Raw genomic sequence first — 19,966 nt, 5'->3', positions numbered from 1 at the left:
TCTCAAAGAGTTGCTGCAGATAGAAAATGGGTATAAGTACACAGCACTGACAATCTGAAAAAGTCAGCAGCAAGAAAGATTTCACATACACCCGTACCTCTCCTGTTGAACCTGTACCTCTTCACTGCACAATATGCAACCAACAATTTTGATGAGAAATCCCTAACTTGTGGTCCATGGAACAGACATCGGGCTACAGAAGGGGCCAGGAGGCTAGCTTGGTAAGATAGGGAATGAAAGCAGCTGGTGTTAAGGAGTCAAGCAGAGAGCCCAAAGGAGCAGATCTAAATTTGTGAAATCAAGGATTTTCTTCCTGATACAAAGAGGAGAGAGATGCAAGGTGGCAGAGGAGAACTGCTTTTCCGTGTAGACAATAAGTGTTTTAATTGACTGCAGGAAGAAAGGGACAAGACAGACCTGTAAGACAGCTGGTGGTGATTATTCAGAAAGAATAAGTTCGATACACAATTTAAGCCCTCAAAAAGTCCTCAGTCAAAACTGGAAAAGGATGGAGAAGAAAATGCTGAAGCGCATTTGCAGATAGTGATTATCTGGTGTAGAATCAGAGATCTCAATGAAGAGTGTGAGGACAGAGTATAATTTAATTGAGAATGAGTAAAGAAGCTAAAAAGCAGGAGAAATTGCATGACGCTTTCATTGCAGAAGCTATGCTTGTTACGGTATACCTACATGGCTAACAGGCAAATGCAAATCCGATCACTCACAAGAGCAAGCCCACAACAAACGCACGGTTCACACCAAAACTAACCCAAAGAGATTCTGAATTGACCTGTAACTGTTATCTCTTTGTCACACGTTTTAATGCGATCATCCTTAATAATTAAAAGCACTTAGGTGCTCACAAAATCCCCTCTTAACAACCATGCAAAGCAAGGAAATTAACTGAGCAATCTGACAGCCTGACCCTGTACAGACAACCCCTAAGGATTTCTACAGCAACCAGTTAACTCCAGTTCTTTCGGTGGCGTTCAGTACTGAAGGATTTGCTGGAAAGCAGCGACCAGAAGGCAAGCAGACTGGTGTGAACCGTGGAATCTCAAAAAGCTCATTTCTCTCCCATGCACAGTGTATGCCAAATCTTAAAATTCCTGCAGCATCCAGTTATGAAACTACAATAGAAGAGAAAAACAGATGGCTGAAGCCTTTTGGGAAAAAAAGCTTAAGCATTACTTCATTTCCAAAAGAGAAAGTTGTATATTTGAAAATACAGAACCTACTTCAGACCATACCTAATTGATACAAAAATAGGAGATTTGCCTCATGGAAATGAAGCCTGTCTTCAGTTAAGGCAGCATACAAGAAAAGTTTAACCCTTTTAGAACATCGTGGCTCACTGTATTTTTAAGCAGGATTTAAAAGCAAAGCAGTTCATATAGGAGATGACAGGTATTACAAACATTGTAAAAAATAACGTATTTCTTTATCTCTAAAGCAACTATTGAATGGCAAATCCTGTAGAAAAGCCTTCTTATGCTTATTCTTTTCCAGAGTTTTTAAGCAGTTAGCACCTACATTCAGGTGAGCAGCTTTCTCGCTCATAAAAGCATCCAATGGACATCATATTAGGAACTTGGCAACCTCAACTCTGTAAGAGGCCATTCTCTGTGGAAACCAGTCAATACTACACTTGAAGCCCCTGGTTGGGTCCCTGACTTGTGAGACATCACACAAAAATAAGGAAACATAAAAGCCTTCCTAGAGAGCTCACATGTTCAGCACTAGGTGCTTCAGCAGCTCTGTAAAACAGCTACCACAGCTTCAGGTCCAAGTACTGAAACTGATCTCTGGTCCAAAAGAGCATTTTCCTCCTATGAGGCTCCTCTGCTGAGCCTGTGCTTCAGACAAGCCTTGACTCAGTTGCCTGAACAGAGGCCTCCAGCAGCTGAGAAGCCCCAGGGTACACAAGAGATGTACGCCAGGATGGCAGGCTTGACACAGGATCAACAGGAGATCTGGGCTTCTCCAAACTGGCAGCTGGGACTGGCAGGAAACCCAAAGGCATCTCAAACAGCGCTAGACACCAGTGTTCAGGCAACTGAACTGGGTCCCCTGTGCAAGTCACAGCATTACACCTGCCACCGATGCCCAGCACACTCTTCTCCCACACCGCAACACTTGCTCCGACAGCACAGAGCAGCAAATACAATTTTTCTTTGTAGAAGCCCAAGCAAAATGCATGAGACTGATTTCTGGTTTTATTCAATGGCTCTTCACTGAGGAGAAGGACTAAATTAACTCTCTCCTACCACGCATAGTCCTTCCAGGCCAGGATTGCAGCTCATTGGCAAGGCTGGCTAGAAAATCCTGCGCTGCCCCAGCTTATTCCAAGTGTAAGTGGAGGAGGACATGCTCCAGCACTGCCAAGCAAGTGCCTTTCAAAAAAATCAACTGCTTATATGATTAATGCAAAGCACAATGTTGTCACAGTAGCAGCAGTCACTAATCCATATTAAAGACCAAGACTACATTTATTTATTTATTTTTAATGAAAGGCTTTAAATCAACCAACTGCTCAATTTTTCAAAGGTACTGAGCAGCCACAATAATTAGATCTGGGTCAGCAGGAGCAGCCAGAATGCCACAGAAGCAACTCAGTCCTGTTAATAACCTGAAAATAAGGTTTTTCTAATGAAACAGTGACCACACCGGACACTTCATCACAACCTGTCCCCCCCAAATGCACCACCAATGAAAAGCAATCATCTGAGAGTGGCTGTCTTTAATCATTAGTAGGGATAAGAATCAGAAATTATAGAGAGCAGAAAAAGCAAGGAAAGGGAGTTTCAGCCTATGCTGGACAAATGCTGCTGTACCTAGAGATAATCCTTTTAAAGAGTGAAGCAGCAACACCAGAGTGGTAGCGACTTCCCACACAGCTAGCATAACTCCAGAAAAAAGAGCAGGAGCTATTTTGAACACTAAGTTAAAAAAAATTCAAATCAATACAAGTCCAGAGGAGACAAAAAGTATTAAAGCCAACCAGAAATACACCCAACGTTGCAAACCACACACAATCAGTTACAAAAATATTCTAAAACACAAGTCATTTTCTGAAGAGTTAGACAAATGTAAACCTAACAGAAGATAGCAGTTCACAGACAGGCACCCAGCCTGTTTTGGTCATGCACAATCCTTGCTCACAGACACATCTCAGTTCAAGTGTGTTTATGACCGCATTGTCATTTATTTTAAAATATGAATGGAGAATTCTTTTCCTCCAGAAACACAGCATTGTTAAAATGCCAGTACATTAAAATAACGTACTGCTTACTACATTTCAATCAAACAAACTACAGACTACAGCACTGACACTTAATGTGTATTAAGTGCTTTCAGCAAGAACAGCATATGGAGTTCATTTCTTCTGTTTTGTTCTTACATGGACCAAACTCAGAGACAAGCTTTAGAAATGGAGAAAGCAGCGATTCTGTCAGTATGTGCAAAACTGTATCTTCTCCAAAGTTAAGGAAAGACTTAGTTGAAGGCTCTCAAAACATAGAAATATTTACCCTTTTGTTTCATATAGGGAGTTCCACTTACGGCACAAGTATCATATTTTAGCCTGAATGCTTAAAGAACACTTTTGTTAAGGTTCTCCATACAAGAGGAAGCAGAATAGAAAAGCCTACAATCAAACGACCGCGTGAGTGATGTTTTTTCCTCTACTGTTATTTTTCCTAGAATTCATCCACATTTTACCACCATACTGTTGCTTCATCATAACCAACACAAGCACTGATCTTGCCTATATTTAAATTCAAGAACATAAAATGAAGGTTCAGAAAGACAACCCGTTTTTAAAAATTAGTTGCGTATCTGAGGTTTTGAAAGGCTGTTTCACTACTTCACACACAGGCATTTTGCTAGGTGGGTGCTCTAGTTTATGATTAAACAATAAGCTAATTGTTTCTAAAATAACAAGATCGTTCACAAGAGAACTTTTGTGTGCGACTTTCTCTTAAATCAAGTGAAAGTTAGCTGCAGATCCAATCTGAACATTCCCCTGCAGCATTCATACTTTAGTGCCGAAGCATTCTGCAAATTCTCAAGCAAGGAGTGAATCAAAGTGAAAATGAAAGCCAAAACAGGCTAGTTTATGCAAACAAAATATAAAAAGCAATAAACACAACTGCTGAAATAAACCTAATAAACCAAAACTACTGTGGAAAACTCTTTGGCCTGAACTAGACAGTAGATCCCGTGAGATAATCACGACAGCCTCTTTCAACTTTTAAAATGGTTTTATTTGTAGTTTATTCTGTGAAAGCAAGTTCAATTTCCAAAATGATCCCGTTTCTTAATCATCTTTCAAAACATTTTAGGCAAGAAGATAACTTGTTAAAAAAAAAACTTTTAACCTGACAGTGTTCCTTTAAGACAGAGCAGCGAGCAGCCTTCCAGCATATTTGACAGAGATTTCCAATTCCAAGAGATAGAATTTAAATTTGTAGAGGCAATTACTCATAACCAGTGAAAGCAGCCAATGCAAGTGCCAAACTTGCCAACAAGAAGAAAGGCCAACTATTAGAAAGGAGGCTGCAGTTTATTACAAGACAATTTAAACATCTCAGTCCACGAGGTCTGGAAAGTACTTTCTTCGTCCCCTGACGCTACAGGCTCACACCAACATGAAGAATTATGTCAGTAACTTCAATATTCCAAACATAGAAAACAGCACTTAGGTATCTGTATAATGGAGATCTTTGCCTGACTATTTAAAAGCTGCTTCTAGTCTTCCCTAGCAGATTTATCTAAGCTCATTTTGCACAGGAAGGAAGATGCGCCAGACCCATACCATTAACTGTTAACTGCTGTCTAGTCAGCTCCAAAGCCATCCAACTGGACCACCACTGCACAAAATTCTTGTCTGACTAAACAAATACCTTAAGACAATTCCCAAGGATCTGTCTCTTGCCTCTTCCCATTAAAAGATGGAAAGGAACAAGGAAAAGAAGGAGACACAAGACATCTTCAGGCAAAAAAGTCAAAATCGAAATGGGTATTTCATTTCATCATATTCACCCCAGATTAAAACACCACCATCTTCAGGACTGATCTCAAATGCCTCAGTCAGCTAACGACAGTGTCAGCAGATAACACTCAGCACCAAGAGTGGAGCTGGAAGTTGGAAAACAGCTCCCGGGAAATATTTAAAAAAAAAAAAAAAAACCACAAAAACCAAAACCACACCTCTACGTCACAGATGCCGAGCTAATAAATGCACCATCCTCTGCATGATAACAACGCCAGCTAAGAAAATCAGAGTACAGAACAAAACCAACAGGTCCAAGATAAGTATGCAGGCAAAGCAAGCACTCATCAAGAAAGACAAGCACCCCACGCAGCTGCTTCTGCAATGGGCAGACAAGACCAATGCACGCACACCAAACAATACAAAATGAGCAACATCCTTCCTATTTCAGCACCAGCAACTTACTCCACCATTTGTGCAACAACATGAGCTGCTTCTTACCATTTTTTGGTGCACTCGACCATCAACTCCTGGTAAGAGGCCACAAACTGGAACTTGGATGCATGTTTCCCAACACGCTGCAGTCTTTTCCAAACTGAAGCCATGATGGTGAGAAATACCAGTCCTCTTACACAGTAGCAACTGTTCTAAGCAACTTAGTTTTAAGAGTGTGTGCGTGCTCGATACTAGCAGATTTATATACAGACACAGTAAAAACAGCGCACAAGGAACTTGATGGGATGTCTACAATTCATATTCTGCCTCTCCCTTCTTCATGGTAAATCCCAGTCTAGCTGAATGGCTCATCACTGGCCAGGAGCAGCATGCAATAGGAGCAGGCAGGTAACTGAAAGGAAGTTCTCTCATGGAATCATCATTCCTCACGCAGTAGATGATGTGGAGACTGCAGGACTGGAAGACAAATAAGACAGGGGGAAAGAGCATTGGTTGATATACTCCATACTACAGTGCTGCAATTGCACGTGATCTCATACCTTTCAAACAACTACAATAAACCACAAAAACATACCCTCTTCCTGTTGTCATCCCCCCCTCCAATTAAATAAATAAGTAAGAATGCTGCAGCAATTTCAGGAATGCAAACAGCAAGTCTGTTTGGAAACATATCAACATGTCCTTTTATCAGCACCATCATAATTGGCAACAACAACAAAAAAGGGCAGGTCAGGGCCACACCGTATCCTTATGAAGCATCTCCGGTAAGCAATGCAAAGTGGCTGAGGTGCTGCCAATATGCACCCAGAGGGAGGGACACAGGGAGATGAAGACAAGTTCTTTGTCTTGATGACAAAAGGTGTAACAGTTGTTTCCTCTCACACACACACCTCCGGCTCGCATTTCTCTTTCCAAGGAGAAGGAACAGCCAGGAAACCAGCAAGGGAGTGTTACTACTTAAATGCCTTTGCCAGAGTGAGGAGGAGGATGAAAGAGGAAGGGGCATTTCCCGAGCCCTAGCTGCCCAGGATTCCCCATCTTCCTCGCTGCATCATATTGAAATGGAAATGCCTCTCCATCCTGAACTGAGAAATGCTCATCGGGGAGGTGAAAAGGGAGAGGAGAAACCCAGATGGGTCTTCTCCCTCCAAAGGAAAGCAGCATCTCTGCTGGGTACGGACTAAAACGCCTCTTAATTAGGAATATGGGGAAGCAAGAGGTGGCCGCACCTGGCGAGAAGGCAGGGTAGAATGGCATCAAAGCTGGCAAGGAGGCAACCTGGCGTCCAGGAATGCACCCCTGGAGGGGGCCGTCCCCACGGGCGAGGAGCGCCCCGCTCCGCCTCACCAGCCCCTGTCACCTCAGCTCCAGCCCGCCGGAGCAGCGCCCCCCGCCCCCCCGCAGCCGTTGGCCAGGAGCCGCTGGGGTTTAAAAATTAAAACGCCAACGGCGGGGAGCAAGGGGGAGGGGGGGAACAGGCGGCTCGGGGAGCGGGAGGGGAAGAGATGCGGGGCAGCGTGGGCGGCTCCCTCCGTGCCGCGGCACTCACCTGCCCCCGGCTCCTCACGGGCGGTCCCCGCCGGGCGGGCGCGGGCGCTGGCACCACACGGCAGGTGAGAGGCAGCGCTGCCGCTGCCCATTACTGCGACAGCCCCGCCGGCGGTAGCGCCCTGCGGCTGTCCCCGTCCTCCTGTAGCCTCATGGCGAGCACCGGACACACGCCGCTTCCCCTCGCCCCGCCGGCCGGGCAGCCAGCCCGGGTCCCGCCGCGCCTCACGCCACCACCATCGCACTCTTGCCGGCGCTGCGCCTCGCCTCGCCTCGCCTCGCCTCGCCTCACCCCAGCCCGCCGCTCCCCCCGCCTCCGCCGCCCGGCGCAGCCCGCACCCGCCGCGCCATTGGCCCCGCCGCGTGCCCTCCGCAGCCCATTGGCTGCCGCCCCGTGTCAATCACCTACAGGCGAAAGGGGCAATCCTCGCGCAACGGAGAGGCGGAGGTAGTGAGGGAAGACGGAGCTCGCAGGCCCTCTTCTCCCGCCCCCATCTCAATCTTCTTTCTGATTGGTCGACGTTCCTGAGGAGGCGGGGTTCCTTGTAAGGAGGAGCTTCTCGATAGGTGAGCGCGGCCGCCCGTCAGTACAAAAGCGTCCGGCGATTGGCGGCAGCGCTTCCTAAAGCCGCGGGGTGGGCGTGGCGCGAGGAGCGGGCTGTCAGGGGAGGGGTGTGGTCCCGCGGCGGCGGGCAGCAGCCCCCAGGACCCGCCGCCGTCCGAGGGCTGGGGAGCGGCGGGCGCGGCGCCGGGAAGGGCCGCTGCAGGGCCGGGAGGAGGAGCGGCGGCGCGGCCCGATGGAGGGACGGGACAGGGCGGGGCGGGGCGGGGGGGAGCCGCGGAAGGAGCCCCAGACGCCGCCTGTCAGGTGGGCGCGGGGCGGCTGAAGGGAGGGAGCGGCCGCGGGAGGCGGATCGAGGTGGCGGGAGGGGAGGAAAAACCACCGCGAGGGACAGTAACGGCGCCGGGGCTCGGCCCTGAGGAGGTGTCGGTCCAGCGCCAAGCCTGACCCAAATCCCGCAGCACAGGCCCTGGTCCTGGAGGTGCTCTGGAGCTCTTGTGGGGATGGGAAGTTGATGGGAGTGAAATATGAAATTAAATAACGCAGGCAGGGCGATATTTCTTTGCCGATTTAACTTGACTACGTGCTCCGTGAACTTCACCCAAACATTGGGGTTTGGATGTTCTGCATAGTTTTATGTAAAAGTATCTGCAGGGGAGAAGGGAGCAATGAGGGGGGTGATCCCTGTGGGAGGTGGGCTGGGAATTTCCCCTAACCTGAGAATGCTGGCTGAACACTTCTCCTGCAGTGCACTGCCATTCAGGGGGTGTCAGGAGCCAGATGTAAACCCTTGGTTCTAGCATGAATATAAAATGAAATGGGGGGTTATTCTGGTTCAGAGAGAAAACGCCCCACAGCTTTTTGCCCACTTGCCTTCTGAAGCCTCTCCTTACACCCGTACAGGAGTGTTAAGTCTTAGATCCCAAAGCACTGTTTGCAACAAGTGGATTCCAGAGTCAGAATAACGTGGTTGTGTGAGATGCTGTGGGAGGTAATCCTAAACCTATCAGCCAGGCAAGTAAGAAACTAAGCCAGCTGTCAAGTGGAAGCACAGGGAAGTAAGAAAGATAATGCAGTGGAGGTCTGAGAGCAGCTGTGAAATTGAAGCCTCGGGGCTTTGCAGTCCTCCTCAATGTTCTTTCCCATGACAAACCAAATGGAGTCCAAGCCTGATCCATGGACTGGGAAGCTCCTTATCCCAGTCCTTTCCTCCTCCCCTAAGCTGCCTCTCTCTGTGCTGGCATATCGCAGAGGCTGCCAGCATTCAGCGGCTGGAGTGAGAGGAGAGAAAGAATGATTGTGTGGACAGCCACAGGCCTAAGCTGAACTAAGTTACTTTGGAGAGGGTGAATATTTGGGCTATTAAAAAGGTCAACCCTTTGCTTATAATGTGTTAGTCTTCATTCCTTTGCCTTCTCTCAAGACAGATTTACTTATCTGAGCTGCCAGAGGGCATGCATTTTCTACCTATTTGGAGCTGTCCTGGAAGAGGCAGTGATTTTCCTTCTTAAAGTGTTACACTGGAATGTGAAAGACAGTTGTACTACTCATACAGATTTTCTTGGAAATGGTCTTTTTTTCCTGAATATTTTTGAAGTTACAATTTGAAGGTTTTGAACATTTGTCTAAGATTTCTGTCCCAGTTTTGCAGCTGGTCTGCACACATGGAGTAATTCCAACACACTTGAGGGAGACATTACTGGGTTTTTTAAGTGCAGATCACCTGCTTAGGATTTGGGAAATGAGGCCAGGATTTCCAGAACACATCAGACTGAGATCACCCAGTCTGGAGCACACATATGCTTGGTTCTGACTTGGAAAATACCAGATGGAAATCTGGCAGCTGTAAAGCAGATCAAACAAGGTAATTTAAAATTCCAGTGGCCCTGAGGAGATCCTTGGTTCCTCATACCAGGGAAATGTCAAGTAGTCGGTTGTACTGATTTTTATTTCAAAAGTTTCTGTATATATTACCAAGAGTTAATCTGTAAGCTGCTCTGATTTATCTTCTGAATACTGTGCAGCATCCAGGCTGTCCTGGATATGTCCTAAGACATATCTTTGGCCAAGATTTTATTTTCCTCAAACTGAGATAGACATTTTCTTTCCTGTGGAGTAAATGCAGAAGGTCTGGTGGTTTGTTCAGTGACTTGGGTTTCAAACATCATTATTTATTAACATTTTCCGTTTCCTTCATAGCTTTCGGATTCAAGTTACACCAGGCCTAAGAAGTACACAGCATAAGGCTGCTTTTTCCTTTATTGCGTGGGGAGAATTGTAACATAGGAAATTATCCTACAGATTATCTATTTATTTTATGGTTTTTAAGAGTAGCAATCCTCAGCTCTTGCAATTTTGGGGAAAGCTTTAGGAGATTTCAAAGGGTGTGAGCAATCACTCTGGAAAGAAGGGCAAGATCTTCAGCTGCAGATTGGAAGCTACAGGCCACCGCAGCGTTCTCAGGTTACTGGACGGAGTCCTAGACCAGACCAACTCAAAAGCCCCTGTGACTTCTGTGGGCAGCTCACAGCCCAAAGGAACCAATAATTGGCAAAAAGGGATTAGCAAGAGCATGGATGAAGAACCCCATACCCCTTCCCCTGGTCAGAACACTCTGATGGATGAGCGAGGAACCCTCGTGTTGACTTCATTGCCATATTGAAAAGGTCTCTTGACCGGTCCTGCCAGCCGTAAGCCTGATTTGTGCCAGTGATCCAGCAGAAACCATAGCTCAGCTATAGAGCACAGTTCAGGATCTGAGCCAAAAATCTAGGGAAACAGTTACATTTTTACTTAACGCAATAAAGCAAAGCTAGTTACACTAAAGTGCCCAATACTCACTTTTAAGGTCAATAGCTGAATGAACAATTCTCACATGACTCTTGGAAGGGTCCTCCTGATTATGAAAAAAACGGTGCATCATTTTATGTACAGTGTCAAAGACCTCTTCTGCAAGCAGGAAAAATAGTCCTGTGATGAATAGGCAGATGCTGTTTTATTATTTAAAGGTATATAATATGTATGATACAAACTATTTAAACCATATTCCTGTCAAAACTGCTGCCTTCCTTGCCCAAGGAAGGACAGCTGAGGAAGTGTATTTGTGTATATTTGAGCATGCCTTCATCTGTGTCATTCTAGAAATGGCATGGAGCAGGATGCTGAGAGCTGCTCAAATTGGGAAGTTGGTGGGGCCAGCCAGGGACTTCCCAGAGCAACCTGACCTGGTTCTTTATAAGCAGCTGGTTCCACCAAGGACACCCTTACTATCCAAAAATACACGCTTGTGCTCTGTGGCTCCCCCACAATCTCCACAGAAATCCCAATATTTATTTGTTTCTGGATTTTGACTCCTGCTCCCTGGCTTTGGCCTGATGGTGGTAGATTGCAAGCCTTCTGGTCCAAGTAGAAAGATGATCTATGCTCTATTTATGTTATTCCCTGTTAAGCTTTAAAGCTATACAGCCTCTTCCTTATCCTTCAACACCTCATCATCAGCATAACTAAGGACAGGTTGTTCTCCAATAAAGAAATGACCTTTGCTAGAAATAGCTATCGTTATAAATCTCAGTTTCCCTGTCCTTCTGTATGTGAGCCTGCAGAAATGTCACTGAGGAAATCAACTAATTGGATTATGTAAAATTTGCAAGAGCATTCAGCTTTTTGAGGCAATGGGGTATGTACATGAGGTTACCTTCCCCCGCTACGTTTTAAACTTCCTTGTATTTCTAGATCCCATCAAAAGTTTGATCCCATGTTAATGAAGGGAGTGGAGAATTTGCACAGACCTCGGTAGATCCGGGTAAAGTACCATCCTCCTGGTCCCCAATACACGTCACTAACTGATGTGTGATGCCTTAAAATTCAGTTCTGTAACAAGTAATGCTCACCAAGTTCTATGGCAGCATGCTTGTCTGCTCTTTCTTTGTTTCTTCACATCCCAACAGTAATTAAAAATAGATATATACACATAGCACATCATAAAAATGTATGTAGCAAGAAAATTATTTTTAATCCTCCCTTCTTTTGTTTCTTGTTTGTTGCTGGAAAAATTCCACTCAGCTCTCTTTTCACATGATCCGATGACACCCAACAGCCATTCTGTATTGGAGGGAAAAAATGTTTTGAATATTCCCTCTGCTAGATATTGGTGACAACTGGGGGGGGGGAAGGGTGGAATTCCCCATTTTATTTGTGCAATGAAAGCTTGACTTTGAGACTGGCAGCTGAGAAAAGGCGATTCCCACATTGCAGAATTAGATAGCCCAGTTACTATCATAGCCTGTAACGAAAGCATATAATTTCAACAATACACCCAGCTGCGCTTAAGGCAGGAGGCATAAAAACATCACAATTTGTTCTTGTCTTATCAGCAAAAGAAGTAGATTTTAGGATGCTCTCTGGTGGGCTCGTGTTTTGTTAACACTCTGGCATGGGCCGAGGCAGGCAGGCCAGTCTAGTACCTACCTACTGACCAGCTTACCTGCGCAGCGTTCCTAGCCCGGGGCCAGGTCCCAGCCCAAGGCACTGAGCTGTGTACAGGCACCCACCCTGTTAAACCTAATCCAGAGCCTGCCCCCCCAGAGAGTAGGCTCACACGAGCTCTGCTGCCAAGGGTAATCTGCAGAGACAGGGGCTGTGTTAACTCACCAGCACCTCTTTTTTTATGGATTCTTTATTCTCCCATTCTCCTGCTGTGGCTGGAGCCCGCACGTATATGTGGTGAGACCCTGCTGTGCTTCAGCCAGGCAGCAAGTGCCTCCCCTCCAGGCTCTGTGCCAGAAGGGGTACCTGAGAGGCACACGTCTTCGGTGGCAGCCTCATGTCACAGCCCCTTTCCTCTCCTGTGACCAGCTTCATTATGCCACCCCAGAGGCACTAGGTACTCCCTGCCCTGCCCCACTTAACCCCATTGCCCAAAGCCTTTGTAGGTAAAGTCAAGCAGGCTGGTTCAAAAAGAGTGGATGAAAAACATCCTCACCTGTCTTTCCTTTATCTCCCCTCTCTTGTCTGTCTGAAATTCTTCCCAAACCACTCAGCAGTAAGGGGCATGTTGTATTTATCTGCAGACGAGGTCAAGGACAGGAGTCACATTCCTGAAATGCAGAAGCTGCAATGCAGTTCAGCCTGTGGAGGCAAGACAAAAGATGGGGTATTGATGGTGGAGACCCACACGCTACAGACAGCATTTCCCTATTCTGTATCATAAAACTCTGGATTAGCACTGCTTTCTCCAAGTTTATTTTCAACTCTCCTGTTAGTCAGCTTGCGATGGTCTGAATGAGTTTTGTCATTAACCTTTTTATATCCTTGAGAATTGTGTAGATCTCTTAGTGGCCCCACTTTCTCTCTTCTTAAAAAAAAAAATAAAGAAAAAAAAGCAGCAGCACTTTGTCCATAAATAACAACTTTCGATCTTTTATCGTGCTTAGTGTCTCCTGTACCTTTTCCAGTTCTTCAATACCCTTCCTGTGTGGTCTCCCTAGCCTTTTTGCAAAGTACAATTATGCTTGTATAGGACATCCTGCAGCACTAATGAGGTAAAGAATGCCTTTGTCCCTCTCTTTTTAAAATAAACAGCACATAGTGTGGCCAGCAGGACTAGGGAAGTGATTGTCCCTCTCTGCACTCAGCACTGGTAAGGCCGCGCCTCAAATACTGTGTTCAGTTCTGGGCCCCTCACTACAAGAAAGACATTGAGGTGCTGGAGCAAGTCCAGAGAAGGGCAACGAAGCTGGTGAAGGGTCTGGAGAACAAGTCTTATGAGGAGCGGCTGAGGGAACTGGAACTGTTTAATCTGGAGAAAAGGAGGCTCAGGGGAGACCTCATCGCTCTCTACAACTACCTGAAAGGAGGTTGTAGCGAGGTGGGTGTCCACCTCTTTTCCCAAGTAACTAGTGATAGGACAAGAGGAAACAGCCTCAAGTTGCACCAGGGGATATTAGGAAAAATTTCTTCACCGAAAGGGTTATCAAGCACTGAACATGCTGCCCAGGGAAGTGGTGGAGTCACCATCCCTGGAGGTATTTAAAAGACATGTAGATGTGGCACTTAGGAACATGGTTTAGTGGTGGACTCGGCAGTGTTAGGTTTACAGTTGAACTCAGTGATCTTAAAGGTCTTTTCCAACCTAAATGATTCTATGACATATTCTACGATTTCTTACCAAATAATCCAAATGTTAATTTAAGATGCCCTTCATAAACTATGACCTTGATTCTCTGGAACTGCTCACTTTTTCACATTGTAATAATATAATTTTTTCTTCTTTTCTACAGTTCTTTTCAACTTCAAACATGGCCTTCTTTTCTAATATACACTTTTTTCATAACCTAATTGCTTGTTACACAGACTACCACCAACACTCTGTGGAGACAGCTGAAAGTGAAAGGGCCAAACTTTAGACAAGATAAAGACAGGGAGCAACCTATGGCTAGGATTTGAAAAAAGCATCTCAGGTAGGTATGGCAGCACAAGTGAGAAAGTGAGACTCTTTCTCCACAGACAGAGATTTAGAACCCTTTTCTAAGAGCTATGAAAGAAAATAAGAGATGGAGCAAGTTCAGAGGAAGACTTGCTTCCTAGCTCCCATACACACACCCATGCTACATGATGCTGGATATGTCAAATCTCTGATTAACCAGCTGTAGATGCTTTATGGAGGCATCTAAGGAAACTGCAGATTCAAAGGTGGGAAGGTCAAGGAGTGAAGGTTGTACAGCCCATACTTTTTTTTTTCTACTGGGATCCTGTTTATTAGAAAATGAGTAGCTGGGCATGCAATCAGAATACTGAACTGGAAAAATGTAAAGCCTTTTAACTGTATTTCTGTAACTCTGCATAAATGCCAGAGAAATCACAAAATGTAATACAGCTGTCTCTAAAGATTATGCAGGAAATTCCTCTTTGCCCAAATATAATATCATATGTCGCCTTTAAAGAGAACGCCTGGTTAACTTTGGATCTACACCATCAGTCATCCACGCAATACATCAGTAACAGAGGTGCACTTCCTTGGAGCGCAGACATGAGCAATGCACAGACCGTCATAGATCAAACCTGAGGCCTTCTTGGAAGCCTGTCTAGAAGCAATTACCTTGCAGATGTGATAAAACAATCTATTATGCAAACCGGTGCTCCTACCAGACTAAGAGGAAATTTGTATCTAACAACTTGTACAAGCAGAATCCCAAACATCACACAATAGGACATTAGTGCTTGATGAAAAGAATCTCAAAACGCAGAGTAGGAATATGTATATGTGGTGTGGCCTTCATCCTGCAGAAGATTTATTGTTAGCAAAGTCATAGCTAATGAAAATGAGTCCCATGGACCTATTCATGTATGCAAGACATGCAAGTGGACAAGTGTTTGCAGATTTTGGTCATGGTGTTGGGCAGGTGTGAGATGGTGTGGAGAGAATCAGTTTTGAAAGGACGAGCAATTAATTGTGTCGTAAAACTGACTGCAAAGTTTCCTGCTCCAACTTTTAAAACCTCACCAGCCACCCAGTTTAGATAAATATCTCTAGTTAATCTGGAAATTAAACAGAATAATCACAGCCAAATTAGGTAATTCCAGACTCAGACACCACTCTTCAATATGTCCAGATTAACCCACATGGATTTAAATGGTGTTGCAAGTTATTTTTAACTGAGTGTATTACCTTAAGTTATCACTAATCTCCCTGTACACTTTTTAAACTGTATATATTAAAGTCACACTGTCAGAAAACATGGGGACACTTAGCTTCCAAAATTCTGCATGCAGCAACACTGTGTTCAACTTCATCCATACAAAATGGTGTGAGTTTGCTTACTAGGTCCTCCACAGAATATGCATCATGCCACGCAGAAAAGGTACCTCTTGCAGGTGATCCTGGTACGATGGCAAAGAGAACATTCTGGTACATATGCTCTGGCAAGGGTGTGGGCTGAAATCCATCTGCCAATCAATCATTAAACACTTCTAACAAATAAACCAGCATTCCTTACAGCCCAAATCTCTGCCTACCATATACTGTTGGCAGCCCCGCACTAGGAAAAAAATATGCAAATGTTGACTAATTCATGTGGTGCTTTCACTTAGACAGAGAGCCAACCACCCCAAGCTACAGAATGGGATCACCATTCTTCAGCCCCTTCCAGATCTGTAGAGACTCACTGGCTGCCCTGAGGACCCCAAAAACACGTTTTCCAAGAGAAAAAAGGTACATTAAAACACCTAAGGTAATAACCTAAATTCTCCAATGGTATTAATATCCAGGCTAACTTAGGGAGTGGGTGGTTGAAGCACAGTTAGAAAAAAAAATTGTTAGAGCTCACTACAAATAGGATGTAAGGCTCATTTTGTCAGATCATGGTGGTGTTCGGGCTCCTCCAGTTTGCCCCACTTCAGAATCTCTTTTTTGCTAATTCCTCTGCAAGAGCTTGTGGAGGACATGCAGCCGTACCGACCATGTATCCCTATGGCAGACTCCTCAGTGAGTCCCCAGCTGAAGGAAGAGGTTGCTCAATGTAGATATCTTTCATCCACAGTCTTGGGAAGGGACATTCAGATTTTTTTTCTCTGAATAGTTTTAGGAATATTACTGATGCTTCACACATGCGTAGGAGGAGTGAATGCTTTGCCAGCTCCGCAGAGGGTCAATTAAAAAAAAAAAAAGGAAATCTCTAGTTTGGGCTACTTTCTAACTGCAGCTGGGTGACACAGCGGTGCCTAGGGCCATCTTGAATCACTAGTTTTGAAATGAAAGATCTGGAGGCATAAATGGGTTTATCTCCAGAAAAAGTAGAACCCCAAAGCCCCAGCAAATGTGCTCCCAGCCCAGGGCAAATGCTGGGAATGACTCCTTGGCTGCATTCGGAGATGCAACCTAATCAGTCACCAAGATACCTTCCTTTTGTCTCTAACCAGAGCTCTGGAGCTCAGCAAAGGACACACAACAACAGCAAAAGGCTGATAAAAGCATCTCAGCCTCTCTCTTCCTGGCAAAAATTCCTGTATCATCCAAGCTAGCAAAATCTGTCTGTTTTGGGAAACAACGGATGTATCAAACATTCTGGCAAAGCCCAGGAGAAATGACAGTTCAATGATGTTCAAAAGAAAACTATCAGAGAGAGATTAGTTTGTCTGACAGTCTTTCTTTATGCTCTGCGCTGAAGAACAAGATTCTTTTCATGCATAATGAATTTACTTCTAGTGTGAATCAATCTCTGTCAGTAGGGCTGTAAGAGTTGCCGGTTTAGAAAAACGAGTGATCGCTGCTATCTGGCACCTGACCTCTGCATGCCTCAGAGCACCAAAGTTTTCTAGCCACTTATTCCGCTGCAAGCAATGCTCATTTTACACTGAAGCATCACATTTTTGTATATAGCATTCAGAACATTTCCTGCACTATCTACTAAAAACATTTGCCCGAGTAGGCAGACGGTACAACCAAATGGGGGTCCGCAGGCCATGGAAACCTCAGAGACTGGTTATAGAGATGAAAAGAGGTAAGGGAGCAAATGTTGCCTGTTAACAGGAGTGGCAGTCCCAACTCATTTCTCACACCACTTTGCAGATGAAATAGCCTCTGTTGCCTGCTGTCTGGTGCCATCTCTCTCTACATGACACAACAAAACGACCACTGTTTCGCCACCGCCATCCCTCAAATGCTGTAGTGTTGCAGCCTGTGCAGAAACAATAATCCCTGAACAGACACAGAATCACGTCACAACTGCTCTCCTGAGAGTCTCTGCAGGTAGCAAATGTGTATCACACACTCACCATCCATTCTTCTCCCAAATCTAAGACATCCATGAGCTCAAAGCTCAGATACAAAGTAATGCCTAGAAGTTTCAGGTCCTTTTTCCGATACTGATAAGATGCCCAACACAAATGACAGTGGTATGGATTTTGTCTCTGGCTCCTGCTGTTCTTCTGCACACCATTCAGTTGGGCAGCAAGCCGACTGAACTTGTGGGTTGTGTCTTTCCTAGGAGTAGGCAAAACCCATGAAGCAGTAGGAATGGTGTGTTGTTTCCCAGCTGTGACACAGATGGGGAAAAGGACAGCATAGCTGAGGGACTGGTGTGGTCCAGTATGGCTCGGCAGCAGGGGTGCCTCTTTTGAGGCTACAGCAGCTGGCACCCCACAGAGCAATCCTGCTGCTCCTCTGTGCTGCGGCTCAGAAGCTCCACTCTGCAGTGCCTAGTGGCCTGCAGATATGAGTGCCCAATGCAGGAGCAACAGCTCCTAAGACCTGGCCTAGGACAGCAACAGCTCCTAAGAGCTGGCCTAGGACAGCTGAGGGAAGATGGAGCCACAGGAAGAGGCCTCCCGTGTCCTTCTGATCTGTGGAAGGAGCAGTGGGGTCCCAGCCAAGCACACTGACACATGCAGAGAAGCAGTTTGATTAAAGGTCTGAAAGTGGCATCCATTCCCAGCCCTGCCAAAGGTCAGTTTATGCAGCCTCTTAGTTCTCTCTGCAACAAGAGGATAACAATCCCATTACCCATCTTTAAAAGTAGGATTAAAATACTCAGGCACTTCGTGATGGACCAAGATATGCTACAAACCATCAATAGGAAAGAAAAGACTTGCACTCTAGGTTTTGTGATTTCTAATGCAGTTCCCTTTCCAGAAGGCTAAAATCATTTTGTTGGGGGAGGAACAATTGCTAAACAAATTCTGCCATTAATTTGCATACAATCTTTTTCTGCAAATAGCCAGAATGTGAGTGGATTTTCTCAGGACACTGAAGAGCACTTCTTCCATCGCAGGATTTTCTTTTGCCAGCTTTCTAGTTGAGAGGGCAAACTGCAAAGGTGGTAGGACTGCTCAACTTACAGTTACATGCTCCTATTGCTTATTTAAAGCATTGCCCAAACTACTTATTTTCCCTAGCATCAATCTCAGAATAGCTGAGCCGAGTTTAGCAAGTCTTCCCACCCAAAAGATGAACCTGAAACAGTCACAAAAGTAGGCCTGAAAAGTTTGGCTAAATTATAAGGAACCAAAGAGGCTCCAGCATCTGGCAACTTTAATAACTGTAGATGCACTTCAGCTTGCTTGACCCACTACATCAGACAATGTTGACCTCATTGCTTACCGCAAAATCATGATGCATTCCTCAGTCCATGGCAGCATCACCTCAGTGAGACTAAAATAAAACCTACTGAAAGGTTTTATATAATGCCAAGGCTACAAGATCTCTAATGTAGTTTTCTTACTGGAGCAAGAGCCAAGTACAGCTTAAATTCATTAGCTAATGGCCTGTGACAATGAAGGACAAAGACAATTATTATGCACATCTCCCAGCTGATTGTTTCTGTGTGAAGAAAATGCAACAAATTATTGTTCTCCTATATTAATGTACCATAAAGGATTACTACCATATCTATTTCAAAAAAAACCCTATCCCTTTCAAAAATGCAGACTAATGCTGGATAAATTTGATTTTTATAGATGAAAGCTTGGTGGAAAAATCAAGATTTTATTAGAGCCATGGACAATCACATTACATTTTATATGATATGAGGACTTCAGTATTGAATCAGGAAATTGATCTCAGGACATTTTTTCCTCCTGAAGACTTATCAATTCCCTAAGCATCTCTCATGTATCTTAAATACTTATCCTTGGATATAGTAGCCAGAGGCATTCTTAATAGCTGTTTTTACTTATAGAAAAGTCAGAAAAGATATACAATATGGAGTCTTGTCTTAAAGATGAGTGAAAGCCTCTTATCTCTCTCAGTACCAGCTGCTGGTACATTTCTTGCACTTGGAACATGAAAGGAAAAGGAAGTCAGAGTAGCCATGCACCTGGAATGGTAAAAATAATTATTTCACTTTTGTTTCATTAACAAAATTTCACTTCCCATGAAGCTTTAGTTTAGGAAAATCATCATTTTGCAAGACCTTGAGACTCATAACAAGCATAAAAGCTCACAGAAAAATTAAACGAGATCTGTGGTTTAATAGCCTGAAGACTATGGGTCTGTTTCTGAAATGAAGAAAATGATATCCTAATATGGAAAGGGTAAATCATCTCCCCACTTTCAGTGAAATGTATGGTAGATCACACTCCTTGTAATTTTTTAATGTCGACAGGTAAAGCACTAAGGAAAGGATGTGTCACCCGAGTCTGCCAACAGCTGTAAATTCAGATTAAGCAGGACCCAGCCCAATCCACCACAGTTTTAGGGCCCCATCCTGTACTCATGTACATGTGCGAGCAGGCTGGCAGCTCTGACACGCTGCCAAGTCTCCAGGAGGCTGCTAACACCAGCTCCATGTCAGAAAGGGACAGGCTAACCCTATGGTCCAGATCGTGCAGTGAGATGCCTGGCTGCTGGACACCTACTGCCACTATCACCCAACAGCGGTCACGGCCTTCTCTTATTTTCAGTGACAATCTGA

The 19,966-nt window shown here is 44.9% G+C and overlaps 1 protein-coding gene across 8 annotated transcripts in view; it reads right to left on the bottom strand.

Moving 5' to 3' along the window:
* EHBP1 (EH domain binding protein 1) overlaps window positions 1-7,257 on the bottom strand; it is a 229,358-nt gene extending 222,101 nt beyond the window's left edge. For all 8 annotated transcript variants that reach the window (XM_076334976.1, XM_076334977.1, XM_076334979.1 and 5 more), the window contains exons 1-2: window positions 6,999-7,257; window positions 5,495-5,905 (exon numbers count right to left, since the gene is read on the bottom strand). In XM_076334976.1, the coding sequence (XP_076191091.1) occupies window positions 5,495-5,598 (104 nt within the window). In that variant the 5' untranslated portion in view covers window positions 5,599-5,905; window positions 6,999-7,257. The remainder of the gene's footprint in view (window positions 1-5,494; window positions 5,906-6,998) is intronic.
* Between the last annotated feature and the right edge of the window lie 12,709 nt (window positions 7,258-19,966).

The sequence above is a fragment of the Aptenodytes patagonicus genome, chromosome 3 (genome assembly GCF_965638725.1).
Source record: "Aptenodytes patagonicus chromosome 3, bAptPat1.pri.cur, whole genome shotgun sequence".
NCBI classification, from domain to species: Eukaryota; Metazoa; Chordata; class Aves; order Sphenisciformes; family Spheniscidae; genus Aptenodytes; species Aptenodytes patagonicus.
The sequence above is the reverse complement of the archived record's forward strand: the minus strand, read 5'-3'. Positions and strand labels throughout refer to the sequence as shown.